This window comes from Pleuronectes platessa, chromosome 24 (genome assembly GCF_947347685.1).
Source record: "Pleuronectes platessa chromosome 24, fPlePla1.1, whole genome shotgun sequence".
Classification (NCBI taxonomy): Eukaryota; Metazoa; Chordata; class Actinopteri; order Pleuronectiformes; family Pleuronectidae; genus Pleuronectes; species Pleuronectes platessa.
The window spans coordinates 7,626,235-7,645,379 of record NC_070649.1 but is presented as its reverse complement, the minus strand read 5'-3'; the positions used below and the strand labels follow the sequence as shown (position 1 = coordinate 7,645,379).

The window sequence follows — 19,145 nt, the reverse complement described above, 5'->3', positions numbered from 1 at the left end:
CCATACTGTTTTTGACATGTGTTCCATATATAGACAGTCTGGAATTATGAAATGATAAATAGATTGATTACATATTGATTGTTGTTCACACCATGTAACATCCATTTGAGGATATGGCCTATAAATGGCCAATATTCTGTATGTAAATTGTAAACCAACACACACAGTTCTGGGGCTGGCCCTGCCCCCACTCACTCATACAGGCAAAATGGACTGTGAAGCAGAGATCAGAGAAGAGAGCTTGTTAACGTGAACAAGGCAGTAAGCGTCAGAAAGGTGGCAACAAAAAGTTTGAGGAAAGGGTTTCCACCACAGACTGCAAATGCTAAATGATTAGTGCTGCTGTTTCACTCCTCCTGACCTGCACTCACATTACACTTAAACGACAGACACAAAAACTGATCACAAGTTAGACCTAAACAGTACAGAAGTTTACTTTGTCTTTGATTGATTCGCTTGACAGTATATGAGACTACATTTATTTGTGAAGGATTGATATTCTCCATTTTTTTAACAATATTTTTAATACATTTTGGGCCTCGTTGGCGCAGTAGGCAGCGCGTCAGTCTCATAATCTGAAGGTCGTGAGTTCGAGCCTCACACGGGGCATGTGTTTTACACACAGTTTACGTATATGTATTTATATATCTACACCAGTGGGAAAGTAATTATCTTCCTGCTTTTGAGATAAAATTGCAGTGTTTTCCACAAGTTGAATAGCGGACCTTTCACTGAAGTTCAGCCATTTAATTAGTTAGGCTCAAATAGTGGCCATGCCTTACTTGGGTTGCTATGCCAGGGCATGTATACTGTGTGCAGAATTGTGTGGAAATCCGCTTGTGAAGTTTTCATGTGCACTTTGATGCTTCATTTCCAATTAGAACTTTTCAGGACTCCACAACAAAAAAATTTAAACCGAGGAAAACACATTGCGAGTTATGGGGGACAAAAGTGAAGAAAAGATGTCTCTTTCAACTCAAGCCTACGGGAGTTGAGACTCGATTCCGGGTGGACTGTCGGCTTAAGAGGTTGGAAGTCAGTGTTTCTCCACTTTCATTAATGTGGGTCTTAAATGTCATGTTTCTGTTTCCATAATAAGGCTTCTGTTGATGTGTAGGTGGTAGGTGCTGCTAAGAGAAAGAGTTAGGAATGTCCAAACTGAGACATGAACCAGATGATCAGATTTTGGCTGCAGTCATAATTTTCGGTACAATGTCAGTACTGTTTTCTGTGAAGGGCAAATGGCTGAATGATTTTCTCATGTGTTACAGCCATCCAGATCCACAGAGGTAATGAAGCAGTGATGAGACGTAAATCTGTGACCCGAAGACAGAAAACCCTCCTGGGTGGGGCCACAACCAAGAAGCACCAGGATATTGAAAAATATCCACCTCTGCTCTGCCCCTTCACAGGAGGAGGACGAGGGACTTTCAGTGACCTCTTTGGACAGAGAGCCCAAGTGAAGTGGGGAGCAAAATACACAATCCGAATTCTGTGTAAAAGTTCTGTTTAAACTAATGAAAGCATATTTGATTAAATGTACATAATATTTTGTGTTGGGTATAATAGACAATGACACATTGACTGTTAGAGATGTTGTGTTATTTTATGCATTTTGTTAACCCCCGCCAAGGAGGCTATGATTTTGTCAGTGTTTTTTGGCAGCTTAACACAAAAATACTGGATGGACGAGTGTATGGTTAAGAGAAAACAAAGATTAGATTTTGGTGTGGATCCAGAGTAGGTTATGGATCGAGGAATGTTCTTTCTTTCTTTCATTCTCAATTGTAAAACATTATTTCTTGAAAAAAAATCCCACAAAAATGTTGTGTATATAATTGTTCTCCCTATTTATAAAAGTCCTGTGACTACATTAATTGGGGTCGATGCACTGTAACTGTCCCGCGTCCATGCAAGAGAAACACTGTTGACACAGAGACGGTCCAGGAGCAGTGTTGAGGTTGAACGTTTACAGAAAGCATGGCTGAATACTTCCCTCTGTTTACTTTCTGTGGTTTCAACATTACGCAACCTTTGGAATCAGACTTCAGAGTGGAACTTTCCTGTAACTCGCCCTCCCCTACAGACGCATGTGATGGGTTTATGAATAGCTATGAAGCTGACATGTTAGAAGTGCTCCGGCAGGCGTGTCTCAACTCTCTCGACATCGACTTCACCTTTCGCTCTGACAGTACATGCCTGCTATATATTACATTTAACATGCCAGAAGGCAGGTACAAAAGAAGGGGTTCAGGCTATGTGAGATCTATATGAGGGGTTTGTTTAGCAATTAGTATTGAGCCTCTAGCCTGTTCCTACATGAGGTGGTTCTACTTAATATTGTGTCAAAATGTTATTTGTATAGAGGGAAAAAAAATACTTTTCTATGATTTATGTTGTGATTTGTGTTGAACAGCCATGTACAGTAGCACTCGCCCAAACAGTGGAGACCAAGGAGAGAAAATAAACAACCCAGCGCCTCATGCTGCCTTCAGTTACTCAGTAAAAATTGTAAAATGGACATTCTCACTCGTGACATGTACTTTGTGAAAAAGTTGATTGTGTCACATACATATTATTTGATCATAGATATTATAGGCTTTTTTCGTCATTTTATTATATTAAGCACTTCACTGTGTATTCAAGTACTTTGTTGTGTATTATTTTACTTAGCGAGTATGTACAGTTCTTAGCACATTGTGTTTATGTTTATTACATTCTATTTCCTGTCATTTTTATTCCTCTTATCTGTTTTATTGCCACTTCGCTTCGTGTGAAATGTTCTTGGCCTGCTCCTGTAGCACAATCATAATCAGTAAATATCCATAAATCTGTAATATGCTTTTCTTTAATGTTCAAAGTGAGAGAAGACAAAAACGTTACTGATCCAAACACCGGGGAAATGCATATGTTGCATAAGTCAGAAGGAGGTCGACAAGAGAATAGTAGACTAAAAATGCTGAGTATGGAAATATATAATCAAATCAAGACAATTATATATGAATACATAAAATATATTTGCATGAACCGGCCGTCCACGACTGCGCGGATCACCCAAATTCCGATTGGACAGTGAACGCCGCACCGGGCCGGAGGAGCAGGCCGCCTCGCGCATGAGCAGCGGGAGTGTTTGCATTCCTCCCTCCCTCCCCGGAGCCTGACAGCCCGTTAGCTGCTGCTGCTGCTCACCGGCAATGAGACAGCAAACACGGAGTCGCTGACACGACCCGAGATGGACTTAGCGAGCCCTTTACCCCGCTGCACAGACGGACACTACCCGCGCACGGCTGCCCGCTAACCGGAGGGGACGCGTATCCATCCATCGCCAGGTTCGTCTTGGGTTTTCGTGGAGACTCGACGTCCCGGGGAGAGGAATGGATGCCGCTTTTCCTGCGACATTCACCGGCCAGGGACGAGGACCACTCGCGTGCACGTCTACGTGTCGGGGGCTCCGCCGATTTCTGTGCGCTTGATTGTTAACGTGAACATCCAGGAGACCGAGACCTCGATCCGTGGTAAAACAAAACGCCACAACGAGTTCAAGAGGAGCGTGGCTATTCGCTACTGGCGACCCAACACGAATTTAAGCTAACCCAGGGCTAGCTAGAATCCACCATTCTTTTTTTGTTTAATTTGAGTTATCCAATATGGTCTGGAGTTGAATTGATACTTGGGTTAAGAAGAAGGACTGCGCCCACACGTGATTCTGCCCTCATTGTGTTTAGCTTGATTTTTAAAGGACATAAATCATCCGACTTCTCACGTATGGCTCGGTAGTATCGCGGTACTGCAGGTGACCCAGCTAGCTAGCATTTGTTAGCTGGTAGGTAGCGCCAACAGCCGCCTGCCACTTCTTCTTTTGCTTTTATTAACTCCTCCACGGCGAAAGATGCAACACCAGGACTTTCCTGGAGACCCGCCCGCGGCCGGGAGCCGGAAAGCGGCCTTCCACTACAGGAGGGGGAGCAGTGGCGCGACTGCCCCCTCCGCCGCCGCCGGCAGCGGGGTCAACGCGGTGGACGACAACCCGACCCAGACTGGATCCTCCTCCCCGGGACTTCACCACCAGCCCCCGTCCCAAGTGTCCGGCGCTCAGGTGAAGAAGAAGAGTGGCTTCCAAATCACAAGTGTCACTTCAGCTCAGATCAACGTGAGCGGCAACAACAGTTTGGCAGATGACACAGAGAGCTACGATGATATGGACGAGTCGCACACCGAGGACCTCTCCTCCTCCGACATGCTGGACGTGTCCGTGTCCAGGGCCACGGATACAGGTGTGCCGGAGAGAAGCTCCTCCGATGAGACATTGAACAGCCTCCATGGGGTCGACACACCCGGGCTCGCTTCGCCCAACGAACCCCTTCACCCTCATTCCATCCCCCAGGGGTCTCAGCAGCAAACCTCTATCGTAAATGGGACCATGCATCATCAATATTATCCCCAGCAACACAGCCAGTCCCACCACCACCACTCTGACAGCCTGGGAGGAGGTGAGCTCTCAGCACTTCCCATTGCTCCGTTGGCTAGCTCCAGCCCATCCATGGCCTCCAAAGCTGGGCCTAGTATGTCCCAGAGGACACAGGGGTTGGATAACTCAAAACCTGCAAGTGGGACAGGTCAACCATTAACCCCTATTGTTGGTGGGGCGGCCACTGATGCACATCTACTGGGCAGTGTAAACACATCTAATGTGACTGGTGCTAATCCCTCTGGGTCTGCAGGTTTTGACAACACTAGTGCAAGTGGGCAAGTTGCTTCTGGTGGAGGAGGAACCGGTCCGCCTGCTGCTGTCCCAAACACTCACAGCCAGCACGCACAAACCCAGACAGCTACTGGGTCTCGTTTTAGGGTGGTCAAGCTAGACACTAACTCTGAGCCCTTCCGCAAGGGAAGATGGACATGCACCGAGTATTATGAAAAGGAGGTTCCTCCTCCAGCTATGTCTGAGGCTCCAAAAGTTGCAGAGTTGGCCGCAGATACCGAAGCAGCCACAGCTGGGATTAGTCCAGGTGTCCCCGCTGTGCAGCCACCTCACACACTGCAGCCCTATCAGCGGCCGAGCCTGGACTTCACCAGTCCTCAAGCCATGCAGAGCACGCCACAGGGACTGGCCCTGACTACACCTCTGACCTATGTTTCACCCCAAGAGGTCATGGGTGGAGCTCACATGCCCAAACCCGTGGCACCTGTCACTCTCCCTACAGCAACATCACAACTAAGTGGAGGTCAGCCTCTGCCTGTAATACCCCAGCAGTTGCCCTATGCTGTGGACCCCAACCAGGCTCAAACCCAGGGAGGTTACCCAGCTCCTCAGCTCCATGCAGGGGTCGGGACCCAAGGAAGCGTCCGTCAGCCCGACTTCATCCAGCCCACCGCTCCCTTCCAGACTCAGGTCCAGCCTCCTCTGCCACATGGAACAGGAATCCCCATAACACCAGTTCCAGGCGTCTCTGCACAGCCAGCAGTCAGCATTACTCAGCAGCTTCCCCACCAAGGTCAGGGAGCCCCGGCTCCGGGATCTTATGCTGCAGGACAGCCGCAGAACCTCCCATCTCAGCCCCTACCTCACCAACAGCCCCGATCCACTGCCCCATTCGCGCACACTCACGGGACCCACTACATGCCTCTGACCGCGCTGCAAGCTGACCTCCAGCCAATTCTCACCCCAGGCACGACCCTCACCCATGTCCCCGGGGGAGGCAGCTCCATAAGAACCTCCCACCTGGAGGACGCCCAGAGGCTTCTGCTCCAGCACCAAGGCCTGCTGGGTCTCCCCAGGTTGGCGGTGGCAGTGGGTGACCGGGGCTTAGAGGCCAGCGGTGCTGCTGGAACACTGGCCCACATGGGGATGTCGGCGGAGGCCAGTGCCTTTATGGTCGCTGCTGCTGCGGGCCTCAGGGGTCAGCATGCTGAAGGAGAGGAGGACAGGTGAGGACAGACAGCACTGCTGCCAAAGCTGTTTATTCTAATGCAACCTGTTTCTCTGATGTAATTGAAATGACTGTTCTTTTTATTGTAGTTCAAGCTGCAGCTGAAATACATAAATTGTTCACATGTTGACTATAAAAGTGAAAGTGAATGGGTTTGCACCATCACACCACTGAAGCAGCCACACGTGATTTACCAGCTCAACCATTCCCTCTACCACAGTATCATTAGCTCTGCATGTAACCGCGTCCTGCAACTGGGTTTCTGTCATTCAGATCTACATGTGCTTGATCCCCTGTCCCCTGAGGTCGATCTGTCAGCCTCCAGCAGACAGCGGGAGACAAACGTCTCACTCGACATTGCCTTTGCATGAATATCAGTGACTGGAATGGCAGCAGTGGAGCCGCTGAGTCACAGAGGGTGACTGGTGACTCAGCAGATGCACGGCTCTGGTCAACCCCCCTACCGTTTCACATCTACCTCCATTATCTAAGGACTGTTTTGTCAGGAGGGCTTCATTTTCTCTGTTGTAGAGCCTCATGCTACCCCTCCTCTCGCCTTCTTTCATAACTCTACCCTTTTTCCTCTTCGCCCCTTAGGTTTATTCTTTTATCAGAGACTTGATCTGTTGGGGTTTTTTTCCGCTCCAAAGGACGTGCAGAAAGGTTTATTTATGTGTGCAATTACTCAGTCCTATGCTCCCGTTTGATCTGCTGCTCAAAAGTGGTTGTTGCAGCTGCAGGTAGATTTAAATAAACATAAGGTTGGTGTGGGAAAAAATCCTCCTATATCCAACTGTGCTGTGATGAAGGGGTCGTGGTCGGGAGTTGTGTTGCAGGTTGAACTCCAGCTGCAGAGGAACGGAGCAGGGTTGCGGCAGCTTGTGTTACTGCAGCACTGTTCTTGTTAGGCCGGATATTCACGTTGTGAGCACAACAATGATGAGAGCAGGGTATCATGGGAGTTCAACTGGGCATGGTCAGCCTCACCCAAGAACTCAGAGCTAAAAATATACAACATCCACTTGGATTGGGTTCAAATGCAAAACTGTTGAAACAGTGAAACACCTGGCTGTACATCATAGGTAGTTGTAATTTACCTATCATCACAACAAGTTGTTGATGAGCTTGAAAAACACAATTTTACATTTCCAACAGCTCAGATTGTGTCTCGAGAGACAGGGTTCGATAACAGCTGGCTTCGTGTTGATGTGGTCTGAGTCATACTTGGCTGCAGACAGAGCCGGGCCCTATTCTGTGGGGAGGCTTTCGTGGCAGCCCATCATTGCTACATGTGTGTGTGTGTTCTGCACGGCATCTCCTTGCCTTCTTTCTGTAAGTGCGTGTCTGTAAATCCGACCGTTTTCTCCCCGTGAATCGGCCTCTGTACTGCGGCTGCAATCATCTTAGTCTTCGTGTGTGTGTGTGTGTGTGTTTGCTTTGTTTATATTCATGGTCACGTCATGCTGCGCTCCAGCTCTGCGCTTCTGTTACTGTTTTCTTTCAGTCTCGTATTGTGCGTTTCTCCCTTTGTCACCCTCTCTTTCTCCGTGGCGCCTCGACCCTTTTCTTCCAGAGAATAGTCTTGTCTTCTCTTTGCACTCTTAAATCATTTCCTCCTAAGCTTATCAGGCCGAGTCACATGCAGGTTTTTCCTCAAACCATCAGGCAAGTGCACCCGCATTTGCTGATGACTGAAAAGAGCCCAGTGTCTATGAATAAGTCAACAGCCGGGTTGTCCGGTAACAACACCTCTATCAATATTGACAGTAAAGCAATCCGCTGCAGAAGGACTGGTTTCTCTTCTATTGAAACCACACGAAACATCATTTATGCACCAGGGTGATAAATTCACACAGTATTTGTCTTGTGTCTATATTAGGTTTACCTGGATATAAGAGAGGGAATAGAAGTTGACATCAGATTATTTTTAAGTTTTTATTTATTTAGCATTTAGTCAAAATAGTAGCTGATTTTTGCTCTTATGATTTGTTTAGTTGACTTATTAGTGTGGCTTTCATGTGGATTATAATACATTTATGCAGGTCTTAATTACATTTTAGTTTGTTTATTGCTACTTGATTAAAAAACATGGAAGATGCATAGTTTATGACTCAGAGCGTTCTAGTTGATCCTCAATGATCCAGATATTAGCATGGTATTTTATCAAAAAACGACAATATAATTGATGTGGAACTGATAACTACAGTCTTTCCTGTGGGAAAGAATATTCATACCTCCTCCTCTGCCTTCATATCTGTTGTACTTGACATAGGTCTTAAATTGAACCTGTTGAAACCGGCAGAAACCCTGAATAAGTGGCCCTTGGATGATTATTCAAAGTATTTCAAAGCTTCTTGATGCAGATGTCGGGACGATGAAAACCCTCATTCATGTGTGCACCTTGTGAAGCCCTGACGTGAGGGTGTGTCCGTCGTGTTTGTGTGTTTTCACCTGCTCGCTGTCAGTTTCTATGTGTCAGTGAGAGTGCTCCCAGGCAGCGCTCTCATCGGGTCCTCCTTCCTTCCCAGGTGGAATTTCAGCCCGCAGGCCTGGGCCAGTAGAAGTTGACATTATGATAGCTATGTGCAGTAGGAGAAAAAAATCCTCTCACAAAACTCATAAATGTGTCATACCTGCCATATGTAAATGTTCTGTGTTCCAAATTCGAGACTGAAATCAAATTTGCTCAAAAGCTGCAGAGAATTCATTTGCTGTTTGTAGCTTTACAAACAACAGCAGGCAAAGCAACACAGTAAAGCCTGCAGAGCAAATACTGACACGAGAACAGTGAGCGTCTTTCTTCCAGTACAGCAATGAGCTTTACCCCGGAATTATACCTTATGAATTCCTGGGTCCATGAATGTGTTTAGCACTCTGGTTTAAGACATTGTTTGCCCTCTCAAAATATTTGTCTGTGCTCCAAAAAATGTCTGAAAGCATCATGTGATGAATTGTTGAGTTGTCACAATCCACTTCAGAGCCAAGAACATGTCAAAGCCATGTCAGGTGTCATAGTACAGTACTGCTGTATTATATATGGCCGTTAATACGTATGACCTCATCCTTTGGAACCATGAAGTTACAGATGCACGATAGAGATAGTTTGCCCATAAAACTTTCACACGCAGCTTCTTGACAGTTTTACACGAGCAGCTAATTTTGAGTTTCTGTATGTCGCTGGAGTATTTAATTAAACCCGACCAGCTCTCTTTGCAGTAAACCAAGCAGTCACAAGTTTACAGGTTGAAGGCAAAGTTAAGGGATAACGATAAATCAATTGATGAATCATGACTTTCTTTTTCACAACCACCCAGTAGAATCTGATCTAACAGGGACGACTCCTTCTGTTGTGACCAAACACATCAGAGAAGGAGCTCACTCGGAACTGAACTTGTAATACGTAAAGCTTATCTGTGTTTAAAAGCTCTGATTATATTATAACCCTCTATCCTCGGTCTCATCAGTAGATGATCAGGCGCAGATCAGAGCTCCCTACACTTTGGTTTCTCTCTGCTGCAAGATAAGATTGTTTACAGCACGTACTTCAAATTTGGTTTACTGCTTTACTTGTCATTTCAAGGCTGGACTACTAGATGGAAACAATGGCAATATCTTTCAATATCGATAATGACCAAGATAAATGTCACATTATTATTTCTTTCATAATTTCTGCTCCTGAGTGAAGGTTGTGGTTAGGTCTGACTCAACGATCTTACCCCGTTGAACCCTTTAAGGGTTTGTGTGAGATTGAAAGCGGCTTTAATCCGGTGCCTTCACTCACTTCACTCTGTCGATCATAAATTGTCTTTTGTGGTGATAAGCTGCCTGTCAGGCACTGTAGTCTCACCGGCTCTACCTTGTGATATATGGATGTGTTGTTGTTACTGACAAGCCTACCTGTCGCCATCCAAAATGCAGCTCTTACGAGGCGACAGGTGGGGAGTCCCCTGCGGCTAAAACCAAACACAGACCAGTGCTCTGAGTTTCTGTCATCGGGAGACACCCTGCGATGTGATTTGAAGAAAATCCTCTTTGAAGGTATAGATATGAGATTGTAAACATTGATTTTTCTATGTAAAGAGAGGAAATGAAACCACACTCCCATTGTGTGTTTTGTAAGTTGAGCTTCTCTTTGTCCCGGGTGCACATTAGTGTAAATGCTAATATTTGACTGAATGCTTCGATTGTGGGTAAAACCTCATACATGACCTCCAACTCTGTTGATGGTATGAACGTTTAAAACTTAACTGGTGAGTCATACCAAACATTTGTGAACCATTGCTCATGTGAACACACCACACCCTAAGATAAGTGTCAGATGCTTTATACTCACGGAAATGACTGAGCACAACAAAGATGAGAATAAACCGCTGCGTCAGTTAAAAGTTTAAAACATAATCCCCAATGGATTATGTTGCATTTTAAATTTCACAATCAACATCAGTTTTGATGGTCTATAGATCCAGAAGTCAATTTTAAGACATTTTATTTGAGACTTAATTTACAAGCATCTTTTTGTAGAAGGAAGGATTTAGTTTAAGTAAATACATTTCTTTTCTTTTTTTAAATGAATTTATGGGGAAAATAAAGGTTTTAAGAGGTTGTGCATGGGGAGTTGCACTTCAACTTTATCTTGTATATCACTTAACAAACATTATTCCCTCGCTTACTCATGTGACCGGTGAATGAAGCCTTGCTCCACTTGTCCTTTTTCCCCCATTTCATTTAGAATCTCAGTATATGATGCCTCGGTTTTTAAGGTTCTCTCAGTCTGTTCACATCATTTGAACTTGCAGAAAATAACTTGTAATGCGATTCAAGCAAAGCAGGTGTTTGTAATGTGGCTTCTTTATTTCCGTTTGACAGATCCTGACATTAGAAGTCGGATGGCAGCTTTGTGAAACAACATGTTGCGTCTAATTTCCTGGGCGGCATCTCCTGCCTGTAAGCAGCCATTAATCACAGTGGAAGGTTCTTAGGGTTATTACTGTGGTAATGAGACGTGACATTAAATCATTCCCCAGCAGAGCCATTAACTTCACTGTCTTTCCTCCCTTTCATGTTGTTAGAGTGCTGTTTCACCACAAGGTGGCAGCCTTGGCTCGTGAATCCCCTGAACCAGGTCATCAGTGGTTTATATAATGTTGACGTGCTTTGAGAATCACTGACCTAAAATGTGCCTTGCAGCCGAGTGGAAATGTCCTTCCTGCACGCAATTACTAAGCCACGTGTTTCATATCTGCAGCTCTGTGTAAAAACCTACTTACTGGCGGCAGAAGACCAAAATCATATCATATCTCATTTGGCAGTTTTATAGACGAGTCAGATTATTACACCGGAAATCTCATTCTGGATTATTTACTGTGTCATTGAAAGGAATTAATTTGTGTCAGACCTACAGGGTGTCCTTAAATGTTTGACATTTAATAACCTGAATATTTAGGACTTAGAAAGTCGTAAATACGCAAAATATTACAAATTAGTCTTAAAAATTAGAGGTATCTCAATGTTAATGTTAACATTAATTTTATGATACTTCAGTCGTGCTTTAAAATACCTTACGTCAATTATGGGTCTTAAATTTCATTGATTATGGTTTTAAATTTCATAAAGTGAGTGATTTTGGATATAAGGTGTCATGTATGATAAAGCCTTCATTTATCTATTTGAGCAGCTGGAACCCAGAAATATTTGGAATTTAGCTTCAAAGAAATTATGAAATCGTTTGTCAATCATCAAAATAATAATAACTGATTACTTGTTACACCTGTAGACTCAACTTATACCATCATTATGAGGCTGGTCGTGTTTTGTTTTTATAGCTTCACTATCTTTGGAGAAACAACACAAGTTGAGGGGGTGCACGTCTGTTTGGACGGGTGTCACGTTTGTCTGCCTGGTGCCTTCGTGCCGAGCTGCAGATTCTTGGAGGGAAGTCGCAGGCCCTAGAGGATGTGCTATGTGTTTGGGCATGTCTCTGTCAGTTTGCTCGCGGGTCGTTTATGAGTTCATCTGTGCGGGTGGTTTACGACGTGTGTGCATGTGTGTGATGTGTGTTTTTAATTATATAGAACAGCTTCTCTCCCCTTAAGGGAAAACCACCGGTAAAGAGGAGGCGAGGTTCGGTTTCTGCTTTCAACTGATTGTGGCTCGATCGCTCACCGGAAGTATCTGCTGTTCATTTCTAACTCTCTGCCAATCACCATCTCTTGATTGAGTCCCCCAGTGGCTGTCCTCCCAGTCCCTGCCAGCACTCACACCCGACGACAGCAAAACAAACGTGACGATATTTCACATCCTATAATTGAACCTTCAGAACCAAAACCTCCAGCTGAGCTCGCTGCCAGAGGAGAACCCCCCCCCCCCCCTGTGCAGCTTTTGTTCACATGCAGCAGCCGGTGTCTTTAAGTCTCCAACTTCACTCACAATAGGGATATTTCATGGCGGACATTTTGACATGTCACAGTGGGAAAAGCACAAGTTGTGACTGAGTTCCATTTAACGTTATTACTTCAGTTTCGGGGCCTCCTGGTATTTTGCATGCTTGCTGGTCATATCTCACAAAGACACCTGATCTGAACGGAGCCATTGTTCATGTTATCAGTTACACCGTGTGCTTTTCCTATACACTTTATATTTGAATTTCTGTGTCATTTTTTCCCGTTATTTATTTTATTGATGAATTTCCTTAAGACCTTCCTATGAATGCAGTATCCTAAAAAACAGGTTTTCACTAAGTTACTTGTGCTTTTCCAGTTCCACCAAAGTCTGTGGAAGTTTTGCCTTAAAGTAAACATCAGGGAGAACATGCACCAGAACAAATGAGTGACCTGTGTCTGCATGACGGGGCCAACGTGGCCCATCAACAGTAGAAAACATCAAGCTAGACTTATCCTCTGTCATCTCCAGGCGTTTATGGTGCCAGATGGAGATTAGAGTGAGGCTTTGTTGAATGTTTCGCTTTCTCCACGTGAAGGTCAGAGGTCAGGTTCAACGGTAGGACACCGAGCTGTCAGGGGTGGTGTCCCCCTCAACGACACAGAAGCTGTTTTCAGACATGACCTGTGGGTCAACCTCCGTCGAATTTGCCACTGAGTTTACCTGCAGTTCGCCTATCACACATTTTTAGACTTAATTGTAGGAGGCCAGGCAGAGAAAGTCTGCAGAGACCTCAGTGCGTCTTTCTCGGACAGTGGCGTCCACACATGCACCTGCTCCAGAGCAGCTATACAGTACTGGTTGTACCTGGACAAAAACTGGTCCACTGATCATTTTCTCAACTAATCAGATTTGCAGATAATATTTCTTAATACTCCTTATTATCATTACTCTAATTCTTGTTCATCTGTCCATAATATTTACCAGTTACCCGTCCTGGAAGTTCTTTCCCAGTTCCTTCATTCTGATTTGACGCACACACAGTAACATGACTACTCTCTTACCCGTCAAAGACTAATATTTATCCTCCCCGCCGGCAACTCTTCTCGTAAAAGAAATAATAATAATTCTGCGTAAAGCCTTTTTTCTGAACGTTTAGTGTCATGGTCGTGACCCCTCCGACTGTTAGAAACACACTCGGGCTGCGGCTTCACGCGGCGACCCGGGTGAGTTTCTAACAGTCGGCAGGGAGCCTAAAGCAACGTTTCTCAACCGCTGCTGAGAAGACCCTCGCTGTTAAAGAACCGACAGTATTTCACTGTGCAGGTCCATGTGACTGGCGGGGGGGCTGTAGCTTTACTCCCTGTGATGCTCTCTGTAGTCACCGTGTCATGAGGTTGTATAATGTTTATTTTACAGCCTGGATTAGAGCTCGAGGAGGGAGTTGTTGGATTTTATGTGTGTCAATTGCCCACAAAGAGCCAGAAGTTATTTTAGTGAGCATACAAAGCTCCTGCAACTCCAAGCGCACGTACGGAGATGTTCTTTGCCAGTTTGTGAGTCATCCAGTCACACGCTGAAGCAGGAGGAGATGAGATATCTGTGTTTATTTTAGTCAAATTTCCTTTTTAATCTCTGCTGTTCGTGCCAAGTTCCGAACCCGAGCATGCTGTCTCCTCGATACTCTGTAAAACTGTGGCTGCATACGTGCTAGAGCTAAAACAACAAGTGAGATAATCAATTGTCACGAAATTTTAATTGGCAGCTATTTCAGTCACGGATTCATTGTTTTGAAGTCAGTTTTGGGTGATTATGGCTAAACATTACCCAAATTTAGCTTCTATGTGTGACAGGAAACAATTTATTGTCTTCGGTTTTCAGAAATAAGGAGAGGCATTTGTATCTTTTCATTTAAAATATCTCCTGCACATGAACTGATGCAGACAAGAGCTCTAAACTGCAGCACCGTTAATAAGCTTGACAGCATCTCCTCTCTATTTACATCATCATTTAGGCATTTTTAAATGTATCACACAATCCTCCCTGAATCCTCCCGTGCGTTCCGTCTAAACAGTGTCCACCCCTCACCAGGGACAGGGAATGCGTGAGACCTTTAAAAGTTAATACCTCATCCATCAGAAGAATAAGGCATGTCTGCACTGTCGCTCAACCAGCCAGAGACGTTGGATCTCAGTCCTTCCTCTCTTGCTCTTTCATGGCCCATATGGTAAAGAGGTTGGTTATGTAAGGCGTTGCGTGCACGGCAGAGACTGATGCACTAACGCTGCATGGAACCGCTGCCCTGGAGCTCTGTGATGCCATGAGAGCTGTTTGAATTTGGGGGGTGCTCCTGTATCTGGTTTCGTCTGTTTAGGCAAAGTTCGAGGGAGATCGTCTCCCGTTACAAAACAAGAAGAAGGGTATTATTTTTTTATTGCCACCTTGGTGCACTCTGAAATTATACCTTGAATACGCAGGAATGATTGCATGCTGCAGGTCCACATTAAATTATATTATCCAGTGAATATTTTTTTGCATTTTCCTCCCAGTGCTCCCCTTTCTCATGTTTTTGTTTTCTAAATTTAGAAAGGGAAAAGACATCTTCCTGTTCTCAAGTGGGGTGTTTTTGCCGCAGCGCTGATCTCGCTGTCGGCTTCGCTTCTCCGCTTCTCCACTGTGTAAATGCCAGCGTTAAAAGCCTCTCAAACCGGATTCTGCCAGTCTGCCTCCCCAGCCTCACACACGGGCACGCACTTGCACGCATACTGATGGATACAGGGAGACACAAAGAGAATGCACGGACACGCACAGACACACGCAAGCTCCCGTCTCCCAGCAGGAAAGCGAGGCATGCAAAGAGAGGGATAGAAACCAATAGAAGCAGGAGCACGATATATACAAGTGACTGTTTTTCAGTCGTTCTATTTAGTCTCAAAGCCATCTGATTACAACAAGTTGTGTTGTGACTTTTTATGGCCGCAGTTTGCATCCCTCCCTAGTATTTTCACACGAGTTGTAGTTGTTTAGCGGGGCTGGATCTCTTTCAGGACCTCACACTGCCGCCCGGCTCCGCTTTTCGCTCAAACCGCACAATAAAGTGAGGCGGAAACATTACTTGCACTCAGCTTGACGCTTTTGTGAGAGCGAACGGGGGATGAAAGGGAGGTAAAAGAGCAGGAGGAGGGATGGAGACTGTAGCTGTACAGCAAACACATGGGAAGGCATTGAGGTTTCTGTCAGTACTATTGGTTGTTTTTCACTTTTCCAGAACACCTAGCCTCTTGAGCTCGTAGATACGCCACTTTATACCTTGATTTAGCTCTCACAGTTTGTTTTGTATTGTTTAAAAACAATAGCAGGTTTTCCTGTGCAGCATCTTTAACATACAAACCAAAAATCCAAACGGTGCAGAATTGAGCAGCTCTTTGACCTAGTTCCAAACCTAGGTGCCTGAAACCAGCAGGAGCTCTTCTTAATGATAGGTGCCACTTCTCTGAAATATAGCTCACGCCTTGTTCTGCTATGGAAAACATTATATTTTTAACCGCGTGAGCAATGCAAGCACCATCTGCTCGTTTGTGTTTTCCCTCTACATCCACATCGTGGACTTATATAATCTCCACAGGGTGTGGGGAAGACGTACACACCACCACAACCACTTTCTTTCCTGTGTAGATGTGTTTATGACCTTTTTTTATGAAGGTAGAGGATGAAGTCATTGGTATAAAATAGAGTTGAATAGAAAGAGTGTTGTGATGGTGAAGTGGCTGCACATCATTTACAGAGTTAAAGGCTTTTTTAGGAAGGAATGAAGTTTTATTTTATACATTGTTTATACTGTTGGACAGGAACCTCAACTACGTAAGATTGGTTGATTTGGTTTTCAAAGTTGTTATTCATCGCTATTTTTCCTTCCCCGCACTTTTCTCATCACACTCTTAGAACTTCTTCAACGTGAAGTAAGCGTCGTGTAAATATACATGATGTGAGTTTGGTCAGAAATGGGTCAGCCCTTTGTCACACCAACAAGCTTTGGATGGCCGAGGATACATAATGAATGAGTGAATCCCATCTGGGCTATCTGTGATGCAGTGACGTCAAGCTCTCTGGCAATTGGCCGAGCCGGGTCGGCTGCGTCACTCGTGAATGGCTGCGAGCAAACTGTCTCCACATCAGCGAGCACTTCTTTTTCGACTCTTTGTTCTAAGAGAGCATGCGCACACTGACCCCCCCCCCACACACCACACCACACCACCCCAGACCTGCGAGTACACAATGTACAGAAATACTGAGCGACGAGTTGCGGCTTAAAGCGAGAAGCGTGTTTGTCACATAAATCGCTCGGCGCCTCGCTGCTCTCGTCTCAGGCTGTAGATTGTTTCTTGGATTAGTGGCGCATAGTTGAGGAAAGAGAAGAAGTCGTGACCTTCGACTAATGAGGTTAATATTTCTCTGCATGCGTTGACCTGAAAACCCACCAAAAACACTCGCCATGTGTGCCCCTTGCCGCCATTTTGTCCACCACAAGTACCCTTTAAGCAGGCTTGCCTCTCCTTCTTGTTGTCAACATTTTTATTTCACTCTTAAAATACAGTGTCATTACACGTTTTGAGTTTATTTATCTTATTAGTGTTGCTCGCCATTAGCTCTTTGAGCCGCCGTCTAGCTAGTCATCTTGTTTTGTCTTTGTTACGCCCGTATTAACGACTGTGTGCACGGCTGTGTTGGAGCCGCCATGGAGGTGCATGTGAGGCGTGCTCCACTGAAGACCCATACCGTGTGTATGTGTGTCCAGTGAGCATCCACTGATGTGCAGTGACAGGGCCGTCTGAAGGCATGCCTTCGACAACATGCACATCCTCCTGGAGATAACTGGTCGTGTGAGGAAACGTGATGTGGGATGCAGGAGGTGGATGTTTGGTGTGATATTCAGGCAATTTAAGAGCATGTGCACCTCTTCACAATAAAGTGAAACGAGGAGATGTAGAGTAGGTTAGCACTCCTGTGTCCATCCCCATCACTGAGAGGGTGTTGCAGGAAATGGATGTAGGAGGGGCTTATTCGGCAGGCCTAGAGCGTGCTGACGGTGTGTGGTCAAAAGTAGCTCATCCTATTGGATGGATCACCCTAATCTCTGCTGACAGTTTACATAACAACAGAAGGGGAGGTGACTTATGCAGTGACATCACTACCTATCCTCCTATCGCCCGTCGCCAATGCGCCAGATCGTCTGAGAGCGTTTCAGGCTTAGCAAGGGGGCAATCGGGAGGACTTAACACTCTAAGGCGCGCTCCCGCTGTACGCACACGCACTCCCACTCCCATGCCTGTCGTCCCACACACAGCTCCATCCTGGTCTCCATTGTTGGTCAGGCTCCCCTATGTGAAGCTCCCAAGGCGGACGGGAGCAGGGGGTTGGGGCCAAAGGGCGCAGGTCAGGAGGACGGAGGAGGTGCGGTGGTTACCGTTGTGTTTGCTTTGGGGTGCTTTTCGGTGGGGTGGGCATCAATGAGAGAGAAGGGGCTTGCCGGGGCAGGAGGAGCGCAGGGCAGGGACACCACGGCCCTGAAGCTGCTCTTCTGGGACCTGGAGAAGCATTTGAAGAGGTAACGATAACTGTGGTGTTGTCATGTTGTCAGGGGGGGTGGAGTTAGTGTGGCGCTGGCCGGGTCTACTCCAAAGTGGCTTTGTTTAGCTGTGTCCGTGTGACAGTGGTGGTTGTTGTCGCGTCGTGTCCGGCGGTTAAGTGTCTTTACACCTGCAGCGAGGTCTAACTGCACGTGGTTGCGTGCCTCTGCCTGCTGCAAGGCTCATCCCACCAGCCGGTTTAAACTCCCGCTCAGCTGTCCAGGGATGTTCTGGGACATGATGTTCTTGCTTCTGTACAGGCCTAATGCTACACCTGACGCTGTGTGTGAATGTGAAAGTGTGGTGGGCTACTTCTCATTCAGATTGAGACAGAGTCAGAAAAGTGATCTTGTCTGCTTTCAGTTTCCCCCCCCCCCACACCCAATATCAACTGCCTGATAAACATCATGTTCTAGTTCCTCAATTCATCCAGTCTGCCCATATTTACTTTCCCTTGCTCAGATAGCAGGCCACAAAAATACGTCATTCTCCAAAACCCACTTTACAAACTGTCAGACCTGCAAACACACTTCCCTACTGTGGACAATCTGTACACTTTATATTCTTAAACCAATGCCATATTTTTTACCTTTTTTCTCCTACACTTTTTGCACAAGCATACGTGAATAATGCCTCTACAATACTGAAAACAAAGAATATGATGGTAAATCACGCAACCCCACCGTTTCCCATTCCTGTGACAGCACAGCTAAAGTCAGTGACAGAGCTGGAGTTACTGAAATACAAAAACATGAGCAGCTTGAGGGGCTTTTCTCTTTGTCCCCTCAGATCTCCAAAGTCCAACGCAGACGCACAGTCGGTCCAGTTCCTGCTGGTTGCAGCCAGAGACAGATGTAACACAGCTACGGTGTTTTAGAGCAGGACAGTCAGACATCGCCCCACTGCAGCTCCAAGTTTTAGACTGCTGATAAAGCTCTTATGGTGTGTGTGTGTGTGTGCGTGCGTGCATGCGTGTGTGTGTGTGTGTGTGTGGTCAGAAGTCTACAAAGAAAACCACACCCTGCCTGTTGCTGGCGCAGCTCAACAGTTTTTTAGTGTCAGTCTCTGTTCATCTTGACCTCATGTGTTTTTTCTTTCTTTGTGTGCTGCTGCTCCGAAGGTTTCCATAGCGACCCCATCAGTCCACACCACACCCATATCTCAGACCGACTCACATCAGAGTTCTTAAATCGATGAATAATTAAAGTGA

General features: G+C 45.7%; 1 protein-coding gene and 1 non-coding gene across 2 annotated transcripts in view; both read left to right on the top strand.

Moving 5' to 3' along the window:
- Positions 1–536: 536 nt before the first annotated feature.
- trnam-cau (transfer RNA methionine (anticodon CAU)) lies at positions 537–609 on the top strand. Its single transcript has one exon. It is a non-coding gene; the product is annotated as a tRNA-Met (tRNA).
- A 2,547-nt stretch (positions 610–3,156) lies between these two features.
- Positions 3,157–19,145, top strand: part of zgc:65895 (uncharacterized protein LOC393546 homolog) — a 21,257-nt gene continuing 5,268 nt past the window's right edge. The window contains exon 1 of the mRNA XM_053416878.1: positions 3,157–5,928. Coding sequence (XP_053272853.1) covers positions 3,890–5,928 — 2,039 coding nt within the window. The 5' untranslated portion in view covers positions 3,157–3,889. The remainder of the gene's footprint in view (positions 5,929–19,145) is intronic.